At 53.2% G+C, this 27264-nt stretch overlaps 3 protein-coding genes across 3 annotated transcripts; 2 read left to right on the forward strand and 1 right to left on the reverse strand.

The window, feature by feature from the left end:
- The first annotated feature begins 1036 nt into the window (after positions 1-1036).
- Positions 1037-17706, forward strand: utp20 (UTP20 small subunit processome component). The gene is given in 59 exon segments (XM_068755100.1): positions 1037-1087; positions 1581-1661; positions 1750-1816; positions 1893-2025; positions 2133-2321; positions 2408-2489; positions 2565-2702; positions 2807-3109; positions 3211-3345; positions 3433-3510; positions 3597-3967; positions 4108-4193; positions 4338-4443; positions 4534-4684; positions 4802-4864; positions 4948-5115; positions 5196-5272; positions 5371-5450; positions 5614-5863; positions 6170-6346; positions 6863-6953; positions 7062-7147; positions 7508-7633; positions 7778-7944; positions 8087-8295; positions 8379-8522; positions 9161-9240; positions 9344-9579; positions 9665-9818; positions 9921-10008; positions 10119-10262; positions 10499-10552; positions 10692-10844; positions 10933-11088; positions 11161-11301; positions 11392-11529; positions 11615-11754; positions 11856-11938; positions 12045-12298; positions 12384-12523; positions 12620-12776; positions 12887-12985; positions 13080-13247; positions 13339-13505; positions 13582-13729; positions 13839-13955; positions 14030-14200; positions 14283-14414; positions 14506-14616; positions 14685-14834; positions 14952-15134; positions 15448-15579; positions 15660-15792; positions 15875-16059; positions 16148-16219; positions 16312-16542; positions 16624-16750; positions 16828-16973; positions 17050-17706. Coding segments are annotated over 59 exon segments (8355 nt in total). The 3' UTR covers positions 17206-17706.
- A 63-nt stretch (positions 17707-17769) lies between these two features.
- Positions 17770-21507, reverse strand: arl1 (ADP-ribosylation factor-like 1). Its single transcript, XM_068755450.1, has 6 exons — positions 21439-21507; positions 20260-20397; positions 19464-19545; positions 19223-19334; positions 18186-18364; positions 17770-18090 (listed from the first exon to the last, which is right to left on the reverse strand). Exons 1-6 carry the CDS (start codon positions 21440-21442, stop codon positions 18060-18062), a joined length of 546 nt encoding a protein of 181 aa, XP_068611551.1. The 5' UTR covers positions 21443-21507; the 3' UTR covers positions 17770-18059.
- A 571-nt stretch (positions 21508-22078) lies between these two features.
- Positions 22079-27264, forward strand: LOC137910951 (DENN domain-containing protein 11-like). The gene is made up of 9 exons (XM_068755373.1): positions 22079-22391; positions 23882-23981; positions 24219-24377; positions 25082-25238; positions 25331-25469; positions 25645-25776; positions 25852-26002; positions 26816-26884; positions 27069-27264. The coding sequence occupies exons 1-9, from the start codon at positions 22079-22081 to the stop codon at positions 27262-27264; spliced, it is 1416 nt and encodes a 471-aa protein (XP_068611474.1).

The raw sequence follows: 27264 nt of genomic DNA on the forward strand, positions 1-27264 counted from the left end.
TGGAAAAATTGAGATGACGCGAGATAATTTGTAATAAAAAAAATAATGTAGCTAAACCCTAAAACTGTTTCTCTCTAACACCCAAAATGTATTAATTAATAAATATAAAAATTAATTAAATTAATATAAATATATATATAATTAAAGAATTAGAATTGGCGCAGTGGTTCGCGCTCTCTCTCCTCACAGCAAATTCTATCTGTCTATCAAATTCTATCTGTGTGGAGTTCGTATGTTCTCCCCGTGTCCGCGTGTGAAAAAGGATCAAATGGAATTGAACCAAGGACCTTCTTGATGTGTGGCAACAGCACTAGCCACTGTGCCACCCTGATGTCCGAGTGCACATACATACCCCCAATTATGTAAATATAAACCTAAATAAAATACAAAATGCATCACGAAGATGGCAACATTGGTTATTTTTGGACCCAACAGTGACAATTTTCACATTTTAGGAAAAAACAACAAAAACATTTATTTTTTTATTATTTATCTCTAGACTTCATTGATCTATTTATTTGTAATTTGGATGTTTGAGTTGGTTTTAGAACCAAAATATTTTTTGCAACAGCTTGGAAGTAGCAGTAAGGCTGATTCTGAATTAAATGAGTTCCGGCAGCGACTTCCGGTTGTATTACCTGATCATGCCGAAACTGAAGTTTAAAGAATAATGAAATTCCAGGAAACATTATTTCACTTTCTAATATTCTCTCTCTAGAGGTCTCTCACTTTCCTCGAATATTTATTGCTCATTTGCATACGTAGTCTTAGTTTATTTAAATATTTGCCGAAACCAAGTTGGAGTACGAAGCCTCTAACGAAAGCGGAAGCGACGGGGTAGACTATTCTCTTGCTTTATCGCCTCTCTTCGTCCACCATGTGGAGAAAAACTCCCATAATGCTTTGTGCACATCATGGCTGCGCCCTGGAATCGGCGTGTGTGTGTGTAAACATTTGTTATCAATAGAAGAAACACATTTTTGTTTTAAGGATTTAGTTATTTTCTACTTTTTTTTTTTAAAGCAGCAAGGCAAAGATGAAGATTAAATCCAAGTCTTCGTGTCACAAGTCTGAGAACACCTACAGGGTGAGCGTCCACGAAGTTGCTACAGCTCGATGCTAATAGGCAGCAGGGGAAAATTAAAGATAACGGAAAAACAAGTAACAATAGGAGTTTAATCAAAGTATGGGAATCTAGATTGGGTGAGTCGTTTTTAATTACGCGCAGTAAACGAGGTTAGGAAATCCATTCAGCCTTAAATGTTCAGTGTTGGCACTAGCAGGTTAAGAACCCTTAAATGTACAGTGTTAGCACTAGCAGGTTAAGAACCCTTAAATGTACAGTGTTAGCACTAGCAGGTTAAGAACCCTTAAATGTCCTGCGTTAGCACTAGCAGGATAAGAACCCTTAAATGTCCAGTGTTAGCACTAGCAGGATAAGAGCCCTTAAATGTCCAGGGTTAGAACCTGCAGGCTAAGAACCCTTAAATGTTCAGGGTTAGCACCTGCAGGCTAAGAACCCTTAAATGTCCAGGGTTAGAACCTGCAGGCTAAGAACCCTTCTCCTGCGTCTCTTTCAGTTTCTCACTTTCGCTGAAAGACTTGCCAACGTCAACATCGATGTGATCCACCGAATCGACCGGACTGGATCTCACGCAGAGGTTTGTGCAGCCGGTGAACGTTAAGCTGATTTCCTGGTTTTTAATCATTTGTCTCTTGATGATTTTCTGGTCTGGTTCCATCGCGCAGGAAGTAGAAACATACTTCTCTGAAGGACTGGCAAAATGGAGAGACCTCAACCTGACGGAGCACTTCAGTACGTGCCGATTTAAAGGATCGCCCTTATCAGCTTGAGACGGGGAAAATAACTTCTCTCTTCTCTTCCTCCTCAGCCACTTTCCTCAAAGAGGTTTCCAACCGGAGCCAGTCCTTCAACATGCTGGTTTTCCATCAGGCGTCGATAGTGGACAGCCTGAAAACACACCTGAGCGTCAAAGACAGTCTGGCCTACCAGCCGCTGCTGGAGTGAGCCATTTTGTCATCTTTTAACGCCGTTGGGCAACGGGAATGGAAGCGCTTCTGAAGGAGCACGCGGGATACCCCCGGTTTAAACGTTCTCTTTCTCCGTCCAGCCTGGTGGTGCAGCTGGCCAGAGACCTGCAGGCGGACTTCTACCCCCACTTTCCGGACTTTTTCGTTCTGATCGCCTCGCTGCTGGACACCAAGGACGCCGAGGTCCTGGAGTGGGCTTTCGCCTCCCTGTCCTACCTGTACAAGTACCTGTGGAGGCTCATGGTGACGGACATTAGCAACATCTACAGGTGGGATGAGAGGCGGGAGGCGGGGCTCTGTGGGAGCTTTGTTTTTTCTACCACGGTCGGGACGAGGATCGCTTTTCTCTCCGCAGCTTGTACAGCACGCTGTTGGCGCACAAGAAGGAGCACATCCGCAAGTTCGCGGCCGAGAGCTTCTCTTTCCTGATGAGAAAAGTGAGTTGTGGTGAGCGGAGGCCGCGCGGCGAGCCTGTTTCGGCAGTAAAAACGACGTCTCTCTGTGTCGCGCAGGTTCCAGACCTCGATGCCTTGCTCAATCACGTGTTCTCGGACCTGCGGCAGCACCCCGACAAGGTGGAGGGAGCGGGTCGTCTGCTTTTCGAAATGTGCAAAGGGGTCCGTAACGGGTTTCACTCCTGCGCCGCTAACGTGAGTTTCTCGGCTTCCCGCCGAGGTGGTTCTGGCCGATCCTCGTGATTTGAGCCGTCGTGGCGTTGGGGGTGATTCCTTTTCCTCTCCGCCGCTCCCTCCAGGCTTTCCCCGTAGCTCTGCGTAAGCTCGGGCCCTCGACCTGCCCCGGACTCGCGCTGCCCTGGGACGCGGTCAGGGACGCTCTGGATCACATGACCCGAGCGGCGGCCGATCACGCGGACCGGCAGCACGTCCCGGTGTTGTGGGAGTCCTTGCGGCTCGGCGTCGCCGAGGTCCTGGGCGTCGCCGAGGCGACGGGGGGAGAGCGGGCGGGGGAGCAGCTGGAGAGGCTGCTGTTCGTTCTTCACACCCTGGTGTCCCACGGGGACGGAGCTAAGGTCACCGAGCCGGAGGCCGTTTGCCAGGTAGGAGGGAGAGCTCCCCGCTGCCCTGACGCGCCGCGCTGTGATTGGTTCGGCGCGCTCACCTCGCTCTCTCTCTCTCTCTCTCTCGTGCGTGTCGACAGACGCTGTTGCGGCTAGCTCGGAGCTCGTCTCTGTCGGCTCCTTGCTCGCGCCTCCTGCTGCAGATCACCGCCTCGCTTCTCCTCGGGGAGAACATCGCCCTCCCCGAGGCCCTGATCCGGGAGACCGTCCAGAAGGTTTGTGATGGGCTAGCTAGCGTTAGCGCGTTTTGGTTTTGGCGTTAGCGCGTGCCGGGGTCCTCAGTCCGTCTCTCCTCCGCAAAGGTGTTCGGCAGCTCGGCGGGGCCGGAGCAGATTCTGGAGTTCGCCGAGGAGATGTTCCCGATGAAACAGTTTGAGCAGGTGAGTCAAACGGGAATGAAGTCTCCGCCTCTTCTCTCTGCGACTCCCTGAGATCGACGCCCCCTCACCTCCCTCCCCCCCCCCAGCTCTTCCTCCCCACCCTGCTGCACTTCATAACTGGCTTGTTGGCCGGTGGCGATCCCTGTTCACGTAACGATGCCCTGGGGGCGCTGGTCAGTCTGATCCTCGCCAAGGCCCCGCCCCCCACGGACGGCTCCATGGCGTTCGAGACGTACCCGCTGCTCTTCGCCGGGTGAGATGCCGCAGCTTACGTCGGGATTTTGGTTTCCCAGACCTAAATGTGTTTGTCCCTCTCGCTCAGTGAGTTTGAGACGAACGTCCCAGAGACGGTGCTGTCTCTGATCACGTGTCCCGAGGAGGAGGAGGAGGAAGAGGACCAGTTCATCAGTGACCTGTCGCTGCCGTGGACCGCGCTGGTGCTGCTGCCACACCTCAGGTCACAAACGCACAAACACACACGTGCACACAGCCGATGCCGGTCTCAGAAATAAAAATAAAAATAAAAACCATTTGTTCTGGGTTTTCGTCTCGTCCCATTTTATTTGACCGATCTATAATCTGCTGTCTTTTTTTCAGGCCGCTTCCTTCGGCCGGCGTTCCCACTGCGATGGCTTTCTTAAAGCGCCTCCTGTGTGAGATCGAGAAAGAAAACATGACGAAAGGTTCGAGTTACTTTTATTTTTTTACGGCCGTCAAGAGCACAATCTACGACGTTGCTGAACGGAGCGGCTAGTCGATGAATCGGCGGGTTTGTTGGTCGCTGACGGCTTCTCAGACTCAAAGATCGCCGTGCTTTTCTACCCCAGCTGGGCTGTACGTCGCCCGGCAGGCGCTGAGCTGCCTCCTCGCCCTGGACGGCTCCGCTGAGCTGCTGTCTCGGCTCCCCGCGGGCCGGATCGACCCGATCCTGCGGTACCCTCTGCTGCCGTCGATGCCGAATGAACTGCGGAGTCTCCATTTGTCGCAGCGCACTTCTGACCGTCTCGTACATTCTGTTCACAGGCGGTATCCCGCCGACCCGTCCGCCCTGCTGCTGGGAGACCTGTACTACACCCGCCTGTCTCTCAGTGGCGTTTCCCAGCACCTGTCCCACGATGCTCTGCTGGAGCTCCACCAGATCCTTCATGCCAACCTCTCCTCGAATGTCCCCAAGGTGTGTCTGCAGCCGCAGCAGGACTTGGGCGGAGTCCTCATTCACAGCAGGACTTGGGCGGAGTCCCCATTCACAGCAATCGCCGCTACGCCACGTCTAAACTTCCGTTTCTTTCAGATCCGCCTGCTGACTCTGAGGATTCTTTCTCAGTTCGAGGCGGAGCTCCCTCCCCAGACTGAGGTAGGGACTCCCCGATTTCCGATTCTCCTTAAACTCCATCAAATATAATATAAAGATCGGCGTGTGTGCGCCTCTCTTCCCAGGGCGAGGACGGCGCGGACCCGCAGCCGGTCTTTGCGGTTTGCCTGCAGGCCGAGCTGGTTCCTGCTTCCGTGCAGGAATACAGAGAGAAGTTGCTTCATCTTCGAAAGCTGAGACACGACCTGGTGCAGCGGAGTCTTCCTCGGGGGCCGGCCGGGGTCTTCCAGCAGGTACAGAGGAAGTCCTCGTGGCTGCTGAAAACTATCAAGGCTCAACGTTTAACGAGTCCTTCTGCCCGTCCGCCCCGCAGGTGCCTCTGCGTTACCTCATCGCAATGCTGTACGTCAACTTCAAGCCCCTGTGGGACGCCGTCATCGAAGTTATTGTGTGAGTACGAATCAGATCGTTGATCCGCTTCTTGTTTCTCTATTGTTCACGCGGAATGCCGACGGTGCTAAGCGAACGATTCTCCTCCCTCCTCTCAGGAGTCACGCCAGAGGGATGGACAACAAGGACTTCTGGAGGGTGTTCCATGAGCATCTGGAGCTGGTGGCTGGTCTGGCCGGTAAGAGCTGCCCGTTGTGCCGCCGGATCGTGAAGGCGGCGGCCGGTTTTGCATCTGGCCGCCCTCCGGTGCTAAAACGCCGCCGTGACGCAGAAGCATTCGGGTCTCCGTCTAAGGAGAGCAGCTGTGAGTGCAGTCGGGCCTCTTCTGTTCGTTTTCCTAGAAAAAGAACTGCGGGGGGAGGACGTGAAGGAGGAGGAGCTGGGTCCCGGCGTGGAGCCGGGCTGCGACGTCATCGAAAGCGGCGCCGTCGGCGTGCTGTTCCTGGAGCAGCTGAAGTTGACATGTGACCCCAAGGAGAGGACGGACTTTCCCAACTTCCGGGGCCTGTTGTGGCGCTCCATGGCCCAGTTTCCGGACAGAGTGGAGCCCCGCAGTCGGGAGCTGAGCCCCCTGCTGCTCAGGTTCATCAGGTCAGTGTTTTCAAAGGGCGCCCTCCAGACCCCGGAGGAAAACGTTCACCTTATTTTAGGTGTGAAAATGTCCCATGTTTGATGAGCGAATGTATTTTTTATTTCAAATAAAGCATCGCGTGCTGTTTGACATTGTTTTTATAGCTAACAATGTTCACTAATACTCCAGAATATCTGCTAAACAGATATGAACTAGCTAAAACTTAATCGTGTCGCTGTATTCTCATGCTGCAGTTCCTTTTGTGGCAGTAATAGTTGCATGGATTTTTGTGTATTTCATCCCGATGTATTCGTTTCTGCTTTCAGAAATGAGTTCTACCCGGCCGATCAGATGATGGCTCCCACTCAGGACCTGAGGAAGAGGAGCGACGATGCCCCCGAGGAGTCTCCAGTGGCTGTGGAGAAAGAGGAGGAGGTGGAAGAGGAGGAGGAGGAGGAGGACAGAATGCAGAGGAAGGCACCTCCCAGGAGAGCTGCTGCCAAGTATGAAGCCGGAGTTTTGTTTCTGTCTGCGGCAACCATTAACCCAGCGGAAGCCGTCGGAGAAGAGTGTCGTAAAGATATTATCAGATAAATGGACTCAGAATGGGAAAAGGCCATTTTGGATTACTCCGTTAATCCAGATTTTTATACTTGAATATTCACATTCTGTAAAATCCTGACTCCACTAGTTAATCTCAGCCCTTCGGCTTCGTGACGATGCGTTTTCCGTCGGGGAGGACTTTTGTCAAACTGGGACGAAACTTTTCATCCTTCAGTTTGTCACAAAGTCAAAATCAAATGTGGAGATACGTGCTTCTCACTGGACAGGAAGTGCATGAAGCAACGAACAGAAATACGTCTGCTGGGTACATGTCGTGGATATTAAATATACTTTGTTACTTTGCACCGTTCACAAAGTTGTGTCAAGTTCGCATTTTTATCTGACTTCCTTTGGTTATTTTCTAAAGTTTAACTGGGAACGCTGGGAATTCTCTCTCTCTCTCTCTCTCCCCACAGACAGCTGATCGCCCATTTGAAGCTATTCGGCAAATTCAGCAACCCTCGCTCTCTGTATCTGGAGAGCAGCCTCAGCGAGCTTTATAACCAGGTAACCCTCAACCCACTAGGGGCGCACGCTTTCCGTGCACGCCAATCAATCACATCTGGAAAGTATGGATTCAGCCGGATCGATGTCGCTCTTCCTGTTTTTCCCCAGTTGCTCTGCCATCAAGACCAGCAGATCCAGCGAGCTGCACTGGAATGTCTTCTTGCGTACAGAGACCCCGACATCGTACCGTACAAGTAAGAAAAGCGAATGTGCAGTCGCTTCCTGTTCTGTGCTTTTCTCAACGTAGCCATTATTAGCGTCGAGATAGGGATCCCATCCGTCCTCGGCCTTCTGTGGTTACAGCAGGAGGAATGTCGGCTTCCTCTCCGGCCTGATCAGGAGCTCGATTATCTGTCATCGTATCGTTTTCCTGTGTCTCCAGTCTGCCTGTAGACAGACGCGTATTTCCTGCCGGTGGTTCTTTGTGACGCACCGCATGTCCCAACTCGCACATATAAACCCACATTAGGATCATTAAGAAGTAACCTGACCTGACCTGTGTGTGTGTGTGCGTGTGTGTGTGTGTGTGTGTGTGTGTGCGTGTGTGTGTTCAGGGAGAATCTCGAGAGACTACTGGACGACAAACACTTCAAAGAGGAGATTGTCCATTTCAACATTTCTGAGGAAACGGGCGTGATCGACGCCTCGCACCGAGCCAGGCTCCTCCCACTGCTCATGAGGTAGTTTGCGTGTTTTATTTATCCATCAGCCAGTCTGCTTCGGTTTCAGCATTTGTGCTAAGCTAATTGGTCTCATTGGTTGGCGATGCGTAGCTCGTGTGCTAGCTCCGTGTGCTAGCTCTGTGTCTGCTGTCCCTGAAACAGGATCCTTTACGGACGCCTGTGCACTAAAGCAGGCAGCAAGTTTCAGGGGAAGGCGAGCGCCGCCTGGCGCTCCTCCATCATCATGCGCTTCCTGGCCGGCTGCCAGGGCGAGGAGCTGGGAATGTTCATCGAGCTGCTGCTGGAGCCGGTCAGCCATCACAGCGAAGGTGGGGAAAGGAAAGATGCTTCTACATTTGGGTCTAACGAAACGGGTCCTGATGCTGAGTGAACCCAAAAGGATGGTTTCCTTGGTTTCCATCCACGGTGGATTCAGTATTTTGGCCTGTGAACCGTTTTGCCCGTCGTCAGGTTCCTGCCTGGCGGCGGTCCAGAGAGCGATAGCGGAGACGGACGTGGCCGCCGTCCTGCCGCTGGGCCGCCAGCACAGCCTGCTGAACATCATCCATGCGGTGATTGACAAGCTGGGTCACCTCGTCCACGCCTACCTGCCCAAGGTGCTCCAGATCCTGCTGTGTGTCTCCGCCTCCGTGTCCACCGTCCTGGACCAAAGGGAGCAGGTAGCCGGCATGGAGGCCTTCTGGACTCCTGTCTGTGTGAACGTTTATGCTGCGTCCTGCGTGCTGATCCGTGTTGTCTCCAGCTCCGTCCAGGTTGCATCAGTCCCCTGAAGAACCTGCGGCGAGTCGGTGTCCTGAGGATCCAGGACTTTTTTGACGACTTCGACTACTACAGCTTCAGTGCAGATGAGTTGGACGCCGTCTTTCAGGCTGCGGTCTGGCCTCAGGTGATGATGATGATGATGAATATATTTATTAGATAGAATGTTAGAGCAGTACAAGTACAGTCAAACAGTAGCATGTATTACAGTACAAGTACAGTCAGACATCCTGTCTAAGAGGAGCATTTCAAAAAAGCCCTTGCGGTCTTGTTTCCGTTGAAAGTCCTTCGTACATAAATCATCCACAATTAACAATACAAATAAAATGAATATTAAATTACTAACTTGATGCAAGATAACAATAAAATAAAAAGACACATAATTTGTACAACGTAGGTGGACAAAAAGGGGGTGGGGAGCTGATCAGGAGAGAGTCGTGATGACTATCTCCGTTTCTGTCCCCCTGAAAGGTGTATTTTTAGGGCCGTTTTGAAGGAGGCCAAAGAGGTGCATGTTTTGAGGGCAGTTCCACCCTTGGGGGGCAGTATTATAAACAGATGATTTACCCATGTTGGTCCTATAGGAGGGGGTAACCAGGTTGTTGTTTGAGCTCCCTCTAGTGTTGTGGCTGTGGGTGTCACTAAATCTGTGGAGGTATTTAGTCAGGTATGCGGGGATTGAGGGGACTGAGGGCAGGCCCAGGTGTGGAGAACGTTTGGTTTTTTTACGGCCCCACCAATGGGATCAAATGTCTTTGTGTGCAGGTGTGTCGTCTTCCGACGGAGAGCCCGTACTCGCCCACCCCTTTGCTGAAACTCATCCATGTGTGGTGCAAAAATGCGAGGTCAGAGTCCGAGTCTCGTCCTTCTTTGGGTGTGTGTGTGTGTGTGTGTGAGAGACACTCTTCACCTATTTAGCAGTGAGGAAGCTTTTATTGTGACACTCAGGTACTTCCCGCTGTTGGCCAAGCAGAGGACGAATCAGCCAGAGTGTGATGTCCTCCTCAATGTTTTCGCCCTCCTCTCGGCCAAGAATGCGTCCCCGAGAACCATCGCCATGGTAATGGGCATAGCTGAATCCCTTGTGACCACGGAGGACTTCGCTGCCTCGGAAAAGGAGGCGGAGCTGGCCGTCAATGGCTGCGTGCTCCCGCAACCAGCAGAGGGCGCTCTCGTCGATGCTGGTCAGCTTCTCGCACACGCATTCGCCCGTCCTCCACGCGGGCAGGTCTCCGGGTCGAAGCGTTCACACTGACGTCTCGCCTCCAGACTCGTTATCCACGGGCTCCAAACTGCTGCTGCCTCACATCGACGCCCTGCTGCGGTACCTCGGCGGAGTCGTGGGCGGCGCCGGCGGCGGACTGAAGAAGAAGAAGAAGAAGCACCGGGCGCAGGTGGCCAAAGAGCTCGGCATCCTCTCCAAGTCAGTGTTTCGTCTGGATCCGTTTCCTCCCCTTTGCTCCTTTCTGATTCACTCGACTCCTCCTCCTCCTCCCGTCTTCGTCTTCGTCCTCGTCCTCGTCAGGGTCAGCCGGTTCGTGGGCAACAAGGAGCAGAGCTCGGTGCTCATCGGCCTGTTGCTGCCTCACCTGCAGAAAGCCAACAATCCTCAGGTGAGCGTGACTCCCGGGTGTTCGAGTCGGAGCCTCCTACGACGGTCGACGCGTTCCGGCCGCGCTTCCTCTGCCGCCCGTGATCGGCCTCGTGGTGTGTTTTGTTTCAGGAGACGGAACTGGACATCCTGGCCACGGTGCAGAACCTGCTGCGACAGTGTGTGCGGCCCGCCGCCTTTCTTCAGCCGCTCAGCAGACTCTTCTCCATCATCCACAACAAGCTGCCCAGACAGGCGCTCACGAACGTCTTCCAGGTGCAACAGGAGCCCCCACCAAAGAGGGGCGGGGCTTGGTTCAATTAAAACCCAGCTGCTTTGCATTAGCATCTGTAAACACAGCAGACAGAAGTTCTTGAATTCTAACTAATAGTGAATCCGAACAGACTTGAAGTTTTGATTTGAGGATTAAAATGTCGTTTTAGTCTGAAATAACTTTTTTTTTTTTTTTTTTAAACCAATCCTCCATTTAATTGTGGCTGTTCTGCTTTCAGACTCTGTCAGATCTGGAGCCTTCCCTCATTTACATCACTGATGTAGCGTCAAAGGTAAGATCCTCGACGCGTTCACTCTAAGGAGCTTATTTGTCACATTCATGTTTCTGTCAAATCTAATCTGAATTTTTGGTTTAGATTTATTTATATTTATAAGATACTTCGCGTTAATTGACTCGCTTTCCTCCTTTAGCTCAACGCGTTTGACAGCCGACACTTGGACGAGATCCACTTTGACGTGCGTCTGACGGCGTTCCAAGAAGCCACGAGGCGGGTCGGAGACATGGCCGCTCTGGACCTGGACTACATCAGCGCCGTCACGCACATCTGCTTCCACACCTTTGAGGTGAGCGGATATCCAACGCACATTATGCTGCCCGATCCAGTGGACGCCGCCGCCTCAGCGATTGTCCCCCCCCCCCCCCCCGATGCAGATCGGTGACATGTCGCTGGCAGACAACGCCGCCCTGTGCCTGTCTGCAGTCATCACGCGGCTGGCGGCGGTCGGCCCTGGAGAGCAGACGTACCGGGACGTCGTGCAGCACACCATCCTGGGCGCCGTGCACAAGGGGCTCCGCAGCAAGACGGAGGTAGCGACGAGCCCCTCCCCTCGCCGTTTCTGATCAGAGTCGGCGTCTCAACGCTCTCCCTCGCTCCACCAGAGCGTGCAGAGCGACTACACCACCGTCCTGGCCTGCCTGGTGAGGAGCTTCCCCTCCAGGAAGGAGTTCAGAGACCTGGTCCAGCTCACCGACTACAACGACCCCGAGTCCGACTTCTTCGAGCACATGAAGCACATCCAGGTAAAAGAGAGAGAGAGAGAGAGAGAGAGCGTTCTCCGGTTTCTCCTTTCCTCCCTGGCGTAAGCGTGCACGTTTCATCCTTCCGTGCAGATCCACCGCCGGGGCCGCGCCCTGAGGAAGCTCGCCAAGCAGCTGACCGAGGGCCAGGTGGTGATGTCGCCGCGTTCGCTCCAGAACTACATCATGCCGTACGCCCTGACGGCCCTGCTGGACGAGAAGATGGCCAAGGTGAACGGCGGTTTACCCGACGTTGTGGCTCCGGTTCGTGTGTGTCTGACCGCCCCCCCCCCCTCTCTCTCCTCGCCTACCGCAGCATGAGGGCGTGATATCGGCGTCGGTGGAGGTGGTGGGCGCCGTGTGCCGCAGGCTCACCTGGTCCAAGTACCTCTACTACCTGAAGCACTTCATCCACATCCTCCAAACGGCGCAGGCCGAGCAGAAGCTGGCTGTCAGGTAATCTGATTACAGTTTGCTCCTGCCGGGGGGGTTTTCTTTCTGATCTTTTTTTTTTTCGTATGAATTCATCCGACTTGTTGTTCCGCCCATGAATCCAGTTTGCTGGTCACGGTCCTGGAGGCGTTCCATTTTGACCATCAGACCCTCGTCAGAGAAATGGAGGCCGCCAAAGCGCGAGAGGGTGATCGATCGATTGATTGTAAATAGTTCAGTTTGAGAATTGGGATCTTTCGATCCAGAGATCTGGGAAAGGAGACGGTGTTTAATTTCAAACATACTTTATGAAGCTGGGAGCGCCTCAGTCGGCGCAGGCGACGAGGAACAACCCGGCGGTGATGCTCCATCTCGCGTTCCCATGGAAACGGACGTCATCAGCGGCGAAAAGGTTGTCGTCTCCAAGAGGCCGGCGGCCCCTCGACCCGCCGCGGTGGCCAGCGGGCTGCCGAACAGCAAGGAGCAGCTGGAGTCTCTGATCGGCGACATCCACCGGACGGTGAAGAGCAGCATGCTGCCCCGCCTCCACAGGTGTCTCACCGCAAAGGTACGCCGCTCGCCGGCAGCCGTGCGCTTGCGCCGAAAGCCGCCAGTGGGTGGAAATCACGTGTGTGTGTGTGTGTGGCGTGCAGGTGAAGCGTGACGAGGAGCACAAGGCGGTGAAGTCGAAGGCCGTGAAGGAGGAGGAGGTGGCGAGGATTCCGTTGGCCTTCGCCATGGTCAAAGTGATGCAGACGCTTCCCCCAGACGTCATGGAGGCCAACCTGCCGGGGTACGCGGCGGCTCGCACAGCGAGGGGTGGGGCGAGCGGGACTAGAGTGTGACGTGTGTGTGTGTGTGTGCGCGTGCGTGCGTGCGTGTCGTCCAGGATCCTCATCAAGGTGTGTGTGGTGCTGAGGAACCGTTTCCAGGAGGTCCGCGACGTGGCGAGGGGAACTCTGGTGAAGATCACGGAGACCTTGGGGTGCCGCTACCTGCAGTACCTGCTCAAGGAGATGCAGTCGGTCCTGGTCAAGGGCTACCAGGTCAGAGGCCCCAGCAGGGGGCGCCGGCGCAGAGAGAGAGAGAGACGTGCACGAAATGGCCGCTGTGAGACGCGTCAGCCGCCCGTCTGATTGGTCGTCCCTGCATCCAGGTTCACGTGCTGACGTTCACCGTCTACCAGCTGCTGTCGGTCCTCAGTCCGACGCTGAAGAGCGGAGACCTGGACCCGTGCATGAACGCTCTCGTGGACGTAAGGCACCGCGGCGCCGCGTGGACCTGGCGGGAAGGACGGGCGTGTCCGGCCTGGCTCTCGCTGCCGCTAACGGCCTCTCCCCTCCGTTCAGGTTTTCAACAACGAGCTGTTCGGGCCCGTGGCCGAGGAGAAGGAAGTGAAGGGCATCGTGTCCAAGCTGATGGAGGCGCGGCACAGCAAGAGCATGGACTCCTACGAGCTGCTGGCCCAGTTCTGCAGCAAGGAGAGCATCGCCAAGTTCATCCTGCCGCTGAAGGAGGTGGGCGGGGGCGTCGTCGCAGCAACGGCCGCGAACGGCACGCCGCCGCGGCTAACAAAGCTAAGCTACAAACCGTTTCTGTTTTATTCAGATCTTGGACACCACGTCCAGTCTGAAGGTGTGCAACCGGGTCAGCGCCGTGCTGCGGCGGCTGGTCCTGGGTCTGCTCGCCAACGAGGGCATGACGTCACAGGATATCCTGCTGCTGTGCCACGGCCTGGTCAGCGAGAGTCTGCCTCTGCTGTCCAGGAGGGACCGGTACACGCACGCACACACAACACACACACAGAAAACCGTTGATGTGTTTCCACACTGATTGTGCGTGTGCCCGTAGAGAGAGAGCCTCGGCTAAGCCTCCCCCAGACCCGCGGCTGCCCCCCCCCAGCTGCCTGCTCCTGCCGCCGGCTCCTAAGAGAGGAGGCCCGAAAGCTCCGGTCAGCAGCCGTACCAACATGCACATCCTGGTGGACGCTGGCCTGAAGGTGCTCCTTCACACACACACACACACCCCCCCCCCCCCACACCACGCCGTTCTGCCTCGGCTTCCGTCGGTTGGAGGCGCGTTTCCAAATCCGTCGCTTTGTGTTTCAGCTGCTCCACCTGAGCCTAAAGAAGTCCAAAGTGACTTCCTCCGACGCGTCGTCCCTGGAGATGCTGGATCCTTTCGTCCCGCTGCTGCTCGACTGCCTCGACGCCATGCACGTCAAGGTAGCGTCGTTTTAGAGTGCGCTGAGCTCTGTCGTCGTGGGTTGCTGATATCCTCCCCCTCCCCCCCTCCCAAGGTGATCACGGAGGCTCTGCTGGCGTTCACCTGGCTCCTGAAGTTTCCGCTCCCGTCGGTGGACAGGAACGCCGGCCGGCTGACCAAGCAGCTCTTCGTGCTGCTGAAGGATTACTCCAAGGCCGGAGCGGCACGCGGGGAGAACTACCAGCTGGTCCAGAACTGCTTCAAGGTAACCCCGGGTGACGGGACGCCGACCCGCTGCCGTCGGGTCTCCCTGAGCTCGGTGGTGATTCCGTCCGTCTGCGTCTCAGGCGATCGCCGTGCTGGTGAAGAACGTCAGAGGCAACAGCATCTCGGAGCCGCAGCTGCAGGTGCTGCTGGGATATGCCGAGGAGGACATCTACGACCAGTCTCGCCAGGCCACCGCCTTCGGCCTGCTGAAGGTCGGCAGACATTGAGCTGCTCTGTTTTTACGTAGAGGACAACTCAAATAGGATTTAAAGCCCCGCCCCCCACCCTGTCCGTCTGCTCCAGGCGATTCTGTCCAGGAAGCTCGTCGTTCCAGAGATGGAAGAGGTGTTGAAAAAAGTAGCCAAGCTGTCCGTCACCGGCAGCAACGCCATGATCCGGATTCACTGCCGACAGGTAACGTTCACCTCCGCCGCGCTGCGTTTATTTAGGTGCTGCTGCTGCTCACGACTCCCGTTTGGCAGATTTACCTCAAGTACTTGCTGGACTACCCGCTGGGGAAGAAGCTGAAGGGTCACGTGGAGTTCGTGGTGTCCCAGCTTCAGTACGCGCACGACACCGGCAGAGAGTCCGTGCTGGAGATGCTGGCCTACATCTTCCAGACGTTCCCTCAGGTGAGACGAGGACGACCATAAAAGGAAGCGTTGTTGTTGTTGTTGTTTGTTACGCGCATCACAGCGACACACGCGCGATCAATCTTCGCACGACGCCGTTTCATCGTGTCCATTCAGAAGCTGCTGCTGCAGCACAGCGGGCTGTTCTTCGCCCCGCTGGCCCTGGTCGTGGTCAACGACGACTCCGCACGCTGCAAAAAGATGGCGGCCATGGCCATCAAGGCCCTGTTGGGCCGGCTGGACATCAACACCAAGAACAGCTTCTACGCCCTCGTCTTCACCTGGCTGAACGCCGACAAGGTGCGCGCACATTCACTCGATGCAAGGGCAGCAAAGTAGCACCGGGAGAGCTGGCTGGGCGGAGCCTATTGATGCAAAGTAGCACTGGGAGAGCTGGGCGGAGTCTATAGATGCAAAGTAGCACCGGGAGAGCTGGGCGGAGCCTATTGATGCAAAGTAGCACTGGGAGAGCTGGGCGGAGCTTAGTGCTGCAAATTAGCACCAATGTATTTCTGTGGGGAAACGATTGGCCGAGGGATACGCAGTAATGTCAGTTAAACTTTAGGAACCCTCTGACTCCTCCCTCTGACTCCTCCCTCGGCTCCTCCCTCAGACCAGCCTGCAGCGTCTCGGCGCTCAGATCTGTGGTCTGTTCGTGGAGGTGGAGGAGGAGAAGTTCACCGACCGCCTGGGCGACCTGCTCCCTCTGCTGGAGAGAGAGATCAACCCCGACAACTACGAGGAGGCGAGACGGCCGACGTGACACCATTATCTCTGAAACCCGAGGAGGAGGAGGCGGCGTGTTAACCCTTTACTGTCCCGCAGATCGAGGAGGAGACGGAGGAGAAGGGAGCCGACCGGCTGCTGTTCTGCTTCCTGACTCTTCTCACCAAACTGAGCAAACACTGCAGCTTGCTGGAGCTCAGCGGGCCTCACGACGCCCTCCGGAGCATCTGGGGTGAGAACCAGACGCTCCCTCCTCTTCATCGCTTCCATACACAATCGGCACGTTTCACTCGTGCCCCCCTCCCCTCCCCCAGGTCACGTGGAAGCCCACCTGCGCTACCCTCACTGCTGGGTGTGGCTGACCGCCTCCCAGCTGTTCGGCCAGCTGTTCGCAGCGCATCAGGCGGAGCAGCTGGTCGCCGCTTGGCGAGGAGGAGGAGGAGGAGCTTCATCCCTCTCAGCAGCTACAGCCTTCATCACCAACCGCCTGGACAAGAAGGTGGAGCTCCGGGGGGCGTGCGATGGACTCATTCCTGCTTCTTCCTGCCACGGTTTGAACAAACGCTCTCTCTCTCTCTTACGTCTAGATGAGGGAGCTGGCGTTGTCCTTCTGCCATCAGCTGCAGTCCAAGTTCCTCGACACGGCGTCGGGAGACCAGGTTCCCAAACTCCGCCCAAAGTCCCCCCCCCGGAGCCTAAAACCAAATCCGTTCCGCTGACTACTTGTCTCGTTTGGCCCCGCCCCCCGCAGGTCATCAAGAACCTGCTGTTCGTCGCCAAGGTGATTTACCTGGTTTCCCCCGAGTCCGACGTCACCGCCCCGCGGGAGGGAGAGATAGAGGAGGAGGAGAATGAACAGGAAGAGGAGGAGGAGGAGGAGGGGGGCAAAGACGACCGGCCCCCGTCGCTGCTATGGCTGATGAAGAAGCTGTCGCTGATGGCCAAGAGGGAGGCGGCGTACACCCCCAAGGTTCCCCTGAAGGTACGCACGGGGACCCGGAGGTCGCACGCCCCAGGGTGAGAACGTTGCTGCTCAGTGTCTCCTCCTGCTCCCTCCCCTCAGAGAACATGCGTGTTCAAGTTTCTGGGAGCAATCGCCCTGGACCTGGGGAAGGAGAGGCTCCGCCCCTACCTGACCACCATCATCGCCCCTCTGTTCCGGGAGCTGGACAGCACCTACGCGGATCAAGGTTCCTGCTCGTAACGCTCCGTCCCGCGGGGGGTCGGCGTAGCGGTAACGCTGACGGCCCCGCCTAACTGTGTCCAGATCCCACGCTGAAGAACCTGGCCCAGGAGATCGTGGAGTTGCTGAAGAAGCGGGTGGGGCTGGAGGGCTTCTCCCTCGCCTTCGCCGCCGTCCAGAAGGAGTTTTCACAGAGGAGGGTGGCACGGAAACGACACCGAGCCATGCAGGTGGGGGGGGTAAACCGGCATCCACACACACACACACTCCCAACAATATATTGATCGCTGTCCTGCGTCTCCTCAGGCGGTTGCTCACCCGGACGTTGCTGCTAAGAAGAAACTAAAGAAGCACAAGAACAAGATCGAAGCCAAGAAGAGGAAGATCGAGTTCCTCCGGCCCGGATACAAAGCCAAGAAGCACCGGAGCCACGCCCTCAAAGACCTGGCCATGGTGCAGTGAACCGGAGACACGCCCTCAAAGACCCGGCCATGGTGCAGTGAACCCATGACCTGTATCGGACCAGGAAGTAAAACCGTCTCTGTGATCGACGTCGGATCAGAACTGAACTCTTTATTTACTCGACTGGAAAGTATAGATTTAACCTCAGATTTAAAGCCCACTCAAGGTAAATGTACAACTTTTTATAATAAAAAAAAAAAAAGATGACATTTTTGTTTTTTTTACAACCTTCCCTCTTCCGGAATCACAATTAGAAAATCACAGAGTTTGAACAGGAAACGGTCCAATCACTGATGTCGATCTTTACAAGCAGTTATAAATATTAAGGGTTCAGTGATCACACCGCTAATATACCAAAGCCGTACGAAAGGACTTCAATGGAAAGAAAAACGCTGGGGGGGGGGGATAAAAAGAAAGCAATAACTCTTAACTTTTCATTTGCCCGACAAATACAAAGTACAGGAAAGGCTGCAGTAACACCGGACTGGGGGGGGGGGGGGGGGGCGTTGGTTCTTCACACGAGGCAACAGCTTGTAGGTTGACTCAGTTCCTGTTGGTGCCTGAATGGGGGGGGGGGGGGCTGCTTCCCAGAAGATCCTCACGGCATCTTTTTTATTTACATAAGTGCCTGGCTTTACGGGGAGGAGACGACGCTAATGGATGCGCAGGTACCAACGCGTTGCCCATTCGTCACTGCATCATCGTCATCGTCATCGCTGTGCCCGGTCCAGACGTCACTGCAGCCTTTCAGAGTCCCGGGAAGGAAAGGCATCAGGCGGGTTAGCGATGAAGAGGAGTGTCGTCACTGGTCCAGTGGAACTCGGCGGGGCGTATGTACAGAAGGGGTGGAGCCTTTACTGTCGACACTTCAGAGAATCCACCAGCCTGGGAGGAGAGAGAGGAAGAACGTTTCAGGGGGGGGCGGCGGGGGGTAAACCCACCGGGTAGCACGGAGAGAACCGGCACACGATGAAGCCTACCACTCCATCGCTTCGTCCAGGCCGACGCCCTTTGTGGCCGACGTCTTGAAGATCTGCCATTTTCTGTCTTTGAGCGCAGGAAGGCCGAGAGCGTTGGCCACCTCCGTGGGCGTCATGGACTGGGCCAGGTCCTGCTTGTTGGCGAAAACCACCAGGATGGCTTTCTTGAGCTCCTCCTCCTGGACAAAGAGTCCCTCGATATAATGCGGTTCATTTTCCGCGACTTCGCGGCGTTTTAGTGCAATTTCAGATTTTATTTTTGTACTTGAACGCGCCTTGAAACGGTGCAAGATGAAGGGGCGCGGTCGGAGGAACTGTGAAATACGTGCGAGTCGCTATTAATAACTTCTTATGTGTTCAACCTCGTAGGTTGATCATTAAAATTAAATTCGTTATTTCTAAAGGCTATCATGTTTATTTGTTAAGCGTTTGTTTTATAGCGCTCTTATTCTCTGTGTAAAAAGAGGGTTTTATTTTGTAGGAGCATAAACGCCACGCCCCTTTTAGGTTTTGTTTCTTCCTGTTGATACATGTAGCCGCTGCCGTTCCGCTGTGCTAAGCTATCCAATAAAGCAGCATGAGAGGCTAAAGACAGCACGAGTAGAATATTTGTTCTTCTGCACTCCAAGCTGCTCTTTCCTCGACCTGCACGCCTTAACATTATTAACAGGAAAACGTTTACTGTACGTACGATATATTTTTATTTAGTTCTGAAAACAGGTTTTGATCTTTGGTTTCATTCTATAATACTGAAACAATCTATTTAGATTAATGCCTGACTGTTAAGCGTGTATAAAGTGTGTGGTGAGGGGTTTTACAGCCTTAAAACATTTATGTACATGTATAATAATTGTAAAAAAATAAAAATTACTACATTGCGGATTTCACTTATTGCGGGTTGTTTTTGGAACGTAACCCCCGCGGAAAATGAGGGACTACTGTACACGTCGTCATCACGCAGTGAACCCGGATTACATCCTCTCACAGCTGACTTTGTCCTAAACGTTTAGGCTGTTATTGATGATACGTCGACTCGCCTCCAACATGGCCACCAGCTCAGACTTGGAGATCCCCATCCTGTCGCGGTCGCTGCTGTCAACGACGTAGATGACGGCATCCGTGTTGGAATAATAACACCGCCAGTAGGGCCTGAAGAACCGAGACGGAGGGGACAAAGTCAGAAAATGTGGGCTGCAGAAACAAAACTGAACAGTTACTACATTTAATATCTCAGATTTGCTGCACATAAAGACGTTATTACCGCCGCTTCCACCTTACCTTATACTCGTCTGGCCGCCCAGATCCCACACCTGGAACTTCAGGTTCTTGTACGTGACCGTCTCGACATTGAAGCCGATTGCTGTGCAGAGAGACATCAAACGCGAGAGAGAGAGGGATTATATTTCTGCTGAGTCAATGATAGCAGGTGGAAAATATGTTCTAGAAATAAATATATAGAAAGTAGAACAACAGCTGCTTGTTAGCCTTTTTTACAGGGTGCCAAATCGGAGCATATGAAACGTTAGTTTTTTTTTTTTTTTTTAAGAGCCTCAACAATTCCCGAAAAGAAAAAAACGCATATTTATACGGCAAAATAATCCAATTAGTTAATAGATCCTAACTGTACGCTGTTCATATCTATTTAATAGTTTATTATAAATGTGTGGCAAGTGACAAACAGACATTCTAGAGGTGAACTCCACCCACAGCAAACAAACAGCAGCTACAACTTCAAACGCAAGAAGAATGAGGAGAAGCACCATTTAAACTGTACCAAAAAACATGGCAGTGAAGTCAGTATTTTAAATGCATAAGTAATGAAATCAAAATGATTATTACATTATTGTTATTATTAATCCACTTATGATAGCTGCTCTTTACACTCAGCACACACTCCATTAGCAGTAAAGCTTGTTTCCCGACTGGTTGCTGGTCAGACTGGTTACGCCTGTGTCTTATAATCTTTTTTAAGCGCGGAGCATTAATTCTTTGTTCTCACGCTGCCGTCTAAAAAGCTTTAACTGAGAATCCACGGATGTCGTGCGTATGAATAATACAAAGAAGCAGAGCATACTGGGAATTGTGGTGACCACCTCTCCAACCTGGAGCCGGTACAGAATCGTAGTTTTCCCGGCACCGTCCAGACCCAGGATCAGAATCCTCATCTCTCTGGTGCCAAATAGGCCGGAGAAGATGCTGGAGAAGAAAAGACCTGAAGGATCGACAGGAAGGGTAGAAAACACAGCTCCATTACACAGGAGCCGAGTACCGGTACTCTGAGTACACGTTCTGTGTGGGACGGACCCCTCTCTGGTCTCTAGTGATCAAAGGGTGGACACCTCTCTGGTCTCTAGTGATCAAAGGCTGGACTCCTCTCTGGTCTCTAGTGATCAAAGGGTGGACTCCTCTCTGGTCTCTAGTGATCAAAGGCTGGACACCTCTCTGGTCTCTAGTGATCAAAGGCTGGACACCTCTCTGGTCTCTAGTGATCAAAGGCTGGACACCTCTCTGGTCTCTAGTGATCAAAGGCTGGACTCCTCTCTGGTCTCTAGTGATCAAAGGCTGGACACCTCTCTGGTCTCTAGTGATCAAAGGGTGGACTCCTCTCTGGTCTCTAGTGATCAAAGGCTGGACACCTCTCTGGTCTCTAGTGATCAAAGGGTGGACTCCTCTCTGGTCTCTAGTGATCAAAGGCTGGACACCTCTCTGGACTCTAGTGATCAAAGGCTGGACACCTCTCTGGTATCTAGTGATCAAAGGTTGGACACCTCTTTGGTATCTAGTGATCAAAGGTTGTCTTTTTAATCGTGTTGACACCATTAATTTATCTCTCCATCCAAACTACAGCCGCTTTTCCGCTTTGCGGGTCGCGGGAGTCTCTCCCAGCAGGCTACACCAGGTGTAGTAGAGACCAGACGCGTCTCCACTCAGAAACTGAAAAACACTCACGCACACACACACACACAATTTAGAGTAATCGATTCCCATAAGCTGCGTGTTGTTGGAGGTGGGAGGAAACCAACGCGGACACGGATGGAATTCGAACCCGGTACCTTCTTGCTCCCCACTACGCGTCAGTTAGCTCGCTAGCTAGCTAGCTACTGACAGTGGTTGTTGTTTGCTAGCTAGCTAGCGAGCTAGCTGCAGTGCGATGATGAACGAGGAAGTGGCTGATATAAAAACATCTAACGAATTACAAGTGTCGGCGTTACAGGGAACAAACTTTATCAGAACCAGCAGTTTAAAAACGTACCCATTTCGTCAAGACAAGCGCCCCTCTCTCAAAAGCACGGAGGAAAGGCTTCCGTGTGGTTGACGTGTCGCTGAATGACGTCACGGCAGCAGCTCTCCAGGCTGTGTTTTCATTTCGACAGATTCAAAACAGCAATTTCATTGAAAAATGTGTTTTAAATAAAATAAAAACTTTCATGAATGCGTTTTAACACGACAATAATTGTCTACACTCCTCTACAGTCTATAAATGTGAAGTGTGAACGCGTTCTTTTGTAAAATCCGAATGGAAAGTGCCAATCTGGAAAAATAGCTATCCGTACGCTGCCGTGCGGACGCATTCAGCACAGCAAACCTGCAACGTGTTCACACGTGTTAAACAGCCATTCGGAGATGCGGGAGTTCGACGGTTCCCCAGTGCGCTGTTGTGAACGCAGCTCACGCCAGACCGAAGGAGTTGTCCTCGCCGAACAGAGTCCAATTTAAGACAAATGTTAAAGCTGTGATTTGTAACGTTTTACGTAATCTAAAAATTAAATATTTCGCGACAGATTAAAACAACTTTCCGATGTAGGAATTGCTCTGAGGCGTAATCATCTACGGATGGAGGTCGCGCCCGTCGGCTGAGACACCGTTTACGACCCCGCGGTGACACCGGCAGGATGGTGGAGCGGTCGGACCGAGCCCCCCTCCTGGACTGGGAGGAGGCTCCGTCCAAGGAGAAGCAGCAACTGAGCCCCTCCCGGTGCTCCGCGCCGGGGGGTCTCACTCCCAGCGGGTCTGTCTGCAGCAGCAGCGCCCCACCCGCGACCCTCAGCGCCCCACCGGGCAAGGATGAAGCGCTGCGCACCGACGACGGGGATCATCGCTGGGAGTCGGCACCGGGCGAGGCGCCGCTGGGAGACCGGAGGGTGAAATGGGAGGAGAAGGACCAGATCGTGTCGGTGTTTGTGGTCGCGTTCAACACGAGAACAGGTAGGCGCGCACCCCCCCCCCCGGGGAATCATCACTGCTACATGAGGTGGAGCGACAAATGAGAATGAAAATGTTTTAGGCCAGAAAGGAATAATGGACGTCAGATTTAAGCTCCTCCCATCGCGTGTGACGCCCAGTCCGCGTCTACCTGGTCGCGAACCCGCTTGTCCGCAGGTGTGGCCGTAAGTTCAGAGACACGACGTGACACCGTCTGCGGTCCAAAGGCCCGCGCGCTCAACGCAGGAATCAGATTACCTAACGTGACTGGAACTAAATCGATACATTAATACGTTTTTGGATATGATCGATGAAAATCTGATTGATGACACAGCAGATTCCCCGCAGGGTGGGAAATCGACACGTCAGATTGTCCGTCATGAAACAAGAGAACAATGGGTGATAAGCAAGGCCAGTAAATCAATTAGATCATAGACGGATCGATCCCTGAAATCATTTAGATCATAGATGGATCGATCCCTGAAATCAATTAGATCAATGACGGATCGATCCCTGAAATCAATTAGATCATAGACTGATCGATCCTTGAAATCATTTAGATCATAGATGGATCGATCCCTGAAATCAATTAGATCATAGACGGATCGATCCCTGAAATCAATTATAGCATAGATTGATTGATCCCTGAAATCAATTAGATCAATGACGGATCGATCCCTGACTCTCAATTAAATCATAGACGGATCGATCCCTGAACTCAATTAGATCATAGACGGATCGATCCCTGAAATCAATTAGATCATAGACGGATCGATCCCTGAAATCAATTAGATCAATGACGGATCGATCCCTGAAATCAATTAGATCAATGACGGATCGATCCCTGAAATCAATTAGATCATAGACGGATCGATCCCTGAAATCAATTAGATCATAGACGGATCGATCCCTGAAATCAATTAGATCATAGACGGAGCGATCCCTGAAATCAATTAGATCATAGACGGATCGATCCCTGACATCAATTAGATCATAAACGGATCGATCTGGATCAGAACCAGAACACAATGATTTCTGCCTCTCTTCAAATGACTCCAGAATTGAAAATGGCAGGAACTCTCTTTGCTTTTCCCGATGAACGAAGACACTTTGATCTTTCATTTCTAGACAAAATATTCTGTGGGTCTTGAGTAAGCAGGGAAAAGACGAGCTCAAGCTGCTTCCATTGACGGAGTTAACCAGGAGTGACATGTTATTGCTGGTCAGTCCCGGCGGTCACCGTGGGAACGGAACATCTTTATCCTCGGTGGATCCTGGGGGGGTCTCCCCGAGGGCCGGCTGCAGGACACGGCTGTCTGACGCCAGCGGACTCGCCTCCCCGGCCCTACCTGGCTGCCGCTCAGGCGTCCGGCGCCCCTTCATCAGCACGCGGGGGGGGAGGGGGGGGGGGGTTGTGATGATTGTGATGATTGTGATGACGTGTGTCTCGTGTCGGCGGGGCTTTGAAGGCGGTCTCTCTCTCTGTGTCGTAGGAAACATGTTGGAGTGGTGTCTGCCCAAAGACATGGACCTGGAGGGAGTGGAGTTCAAGGCCATCGCCAGCGGCTCCCACCGAGTCACCGCAGACTTCATGTGAGTGTGTGTGCACGAGGACCAGTGTGTGTGTGTGTGTGTGTGTGTGTGTGTTTAATGTGCTCACAGAACAGAATCTTAATGTCCCTGAAGTGGAGAGCGCTAACTCCGACTATTAGAACGCAGCTCATGTCCTGGGAGGACAGACAGAAGACCCCCGCCCCCTATCTGGCTGTGCCTTTGATTCTCATGCCCCCCCCCCCCCCCTCCGTCTCCCTCTCTCTCCTCCGTCCGCAGCTACTTTCGGAAGGGCCGCTACTTCGGCCTCGCCTGCTTTGCCAACATGCCGGTGGAGAACACAGCGGAGAGGGGGGCGAGGATGAAGTCGGTCGGGATCCTCTCCCCGTCCTACACCCTGCTCTACCGCTACATGAGCTTCCTGGAGCACCAGGTCAGGTGAGAGGAAGCGAGTTTGAACCACGCTAAATGCTAACACACCGCTGTTCTTTCACCATCCTTGCTGAGTTTAGAACGTTAACTTTATCCGTCCAATTCTGTTGTTGAATTTGCCCACCGGGGGGCAGGATCGAGGCGTGTGACATGTCTGGCCCGACTTCCTCTCCTTCGCTTCCCTCCTCTCACACGGATCGCTCTCACTCCGAATGACTTTTACTTCCTCTGTGTTTCCTCCCACAGCGCTTCACTTGCAGGACGTCGGCGTTTGCTTCCCGTGTGGACGGACTTTTGTCTCTCGTCTCTCGTCCCCGTCCCGGTCTGGCGTGTCCCAGTCTCTGGTCACTCTGTGGTCGTCGTTCTCCACGTAGCTCTGCTATAGCAGTTATATAAAGGGCTCGTTCTTGAGGTTCTCTTGTGGAGGGATTCGTCATTACGTTCCTTTTTTGCTGTCGTCCTCGATGGTCCGAATAAAGGCGTTGAGCCATGATATTTTATTTTACCCTCTAGGGTAGGTGTTCTGATAACACACGTCTTTTTGGAATTTGGATGAGGATTTAAGTGAATTAAAACCGACTTTGGAGGACAAAGGGGCCCCGCTGAGCGTCTTTCTGGTTGGAAATGTCTTTTGTCTTCTGAGTAGAAAGTAAACGGAACAAAGATGTGTTTGTATTAACATTTGGATAAATGGTTTTGATTTGTTCCAGGCTCCAGCTTCAGACCCCGGGCCATTACTCTCCCCTGGAGGCCTTCTATGAGGATAAGAGAGCTCTTCTGCCCTCTAGTGGTGACGGCGCTGTTACTGCATGTCCAGCCAACGTTTGGGGCGCTGCAATCAACCACAGCATGCATCCTGAGATGAAGGTATGAAGGCTCGCTCCTCCTTCGGGCCGGTGCCTCTAGATTACTCCCTAAACTCTGCGTACCAACCCCCCCCCCCACCCCCCCCGGGTCAGATCACCCACCCCGCAGGCTGCATGTCCCAGTTCATCCGCTTCTTTGGGGAGCAGATCATGGTCCTGTGGAAACTGGCTCTCCTCCGAAGGCGCATCCTCATCTTCTCCCCGCCGCCTGTGGGCGTGGTCTGCTACAGAGGTGAGAAACGGCGGCGTTCGCTCACGCTGGTTTCAGTAGAAGCGAAACGGAATAGTTAGCGATTGAGCTAATTCTGGGGATGCCAAACCAGCAGACGGGCACTACACTTCCCACCGCGTGAGCGTTGGACCGCCCACCATCTCATGGACATCTCATGCCGTCTCTCCCTTCCCAGTGTACTGCTGCTGTTGCCTAGCAAACGTCTCCATCCCCGGGATCGGGGTAGCCGTACCCGAGTTTCGGCCCTTCTTCTACGTGAACGTAGCCGATATCAGCGCCCTGGAGAACGAGCTCTCCTACGTCGCCTGTAAGTTGGGGGGGGGGGGGGGGGGCTTGAAACGTGGTTAACATTTTTGAAATGCCTTTTATTTTGTGCTCAAAGGTACGACGGAGAAGATATTTGAGGAGAAGAAGGATCTGTACGACGTCTACGTGGACAATCAGAATGTGAAGACCTGCAGGGAAGGCCTGAAGCCGCTGCTGCGCCTCAGCACCGCAGACAGGGACAAGTATCACAAGCTGACTGAACAGAGGTAACGCTGAGCACAGGTCACAGGACGCAGGTCACAGGTCACAGGACGCAGGTCACAGGACGCAGGTCACAGGACGCAGGTCACAGGACGCAGGTCACAGGATGCAGGACGCAGGTCACAGGACGCAGGTTACAGGACACAGGTCACAGGACGCAGGTCACAGGACGCAGATCACAGGTCACAATTCGTAGGACGCAGGACACAAGTCCCAGGATGCAGGTCACAGGACTCAGGTCGCAGGTCACATGACGCAGGTCACACGACGCAGGTCGCATGACGCAGGTCACAGGTCACATGACACAGGTGCATGGGCCTGATGCTGCATCCTGCCATAATCCTTAACTAATGCACTCTCCTTGGGTTGTTTCAGTCAAACCCAATATTTGTCAGACATGTTTTGTCTTTCGGGACCGACGAGGTCACGGCTTAAATCCACAAGGAGCCTGTCGGCGATTTGCTTTTCCTACATGATCACAGTTATTGGATTTATTTTGGGTTTTCAAATAAGAATTGTGAAAAAGAATGAATTCTAGCTTTGCAGAAAGCGGAGCTGTCCTTCAATCAGGCCGATCCTCCACTGAGCAGGTCGGCGTTATATTAGCTACCATTAGCATTTAGCTCAAAGCACGGCTGTAACCCGATCACATGTATGTGCACGAAAGTAAAAGCACCATAAGAACACATTACAAAGTAGCGCAGCCTCTCCTGAAGCAACTGCAAATTAAGTGTGTGTGTGTGTGTGTGTGCGTGTGTGTGCGTGTGTGTGCGTGTGTGTGCGTGTGTGTGTGCGTGTGTGTGTGTGTGTGTGTTCAGGCAGATGTTGCTCTACTCTCAGGAGGAGAATGGCGATTGTGTATCCAGTGAAGAAGATCTCTTCATCCTGTAAGTACCGGTACACGATTCCTTTGACTTTTCACTGGAGCAGAACGTTTTATCCTGCGGACACAAACTAAATCATTTCTTCATGATCCTGGGAAGAGTCCAGAAAAAGAGGAAGCTTAAAAAAAAAAAAAATCATCGTGCAGATATTTAAAAACAAAACGGCTTCGCTTTAAACCCTTGTCAGGTTTTTCCTGGAGCAGAACAACAGGATTTTCCAGACCCTCGGTGAGGTAGCTGCGAGCCCTGACCCCATGCTGACCCAGGATAGCGTGAGAGCCATGGGCCTGGACCCCCACGGAGACAGGCTCTTCCTGCTCCACCTGCTGGAGATCTATGGCTATGACACGCTGCTTGTGTCCGAGCAGCTGTGCTGCAGTTGA

The sequence above is a fragment of the Brachionichthys hirsutus genome, chromosome 22, assembly GCF_040956055.1.
Source record: "Brachionichthys hirsutus isolate HB-005 chromosome 22, CSIRO-AGI_Bhir_v1, whole genome shotgun sequence".
NCBI lineage: Eukaryota > Metazoa > Chordata > Actinopteri > Lophiiformes > Brachionichthyidae > Brachionichthys > Brachionichthys hirsutus.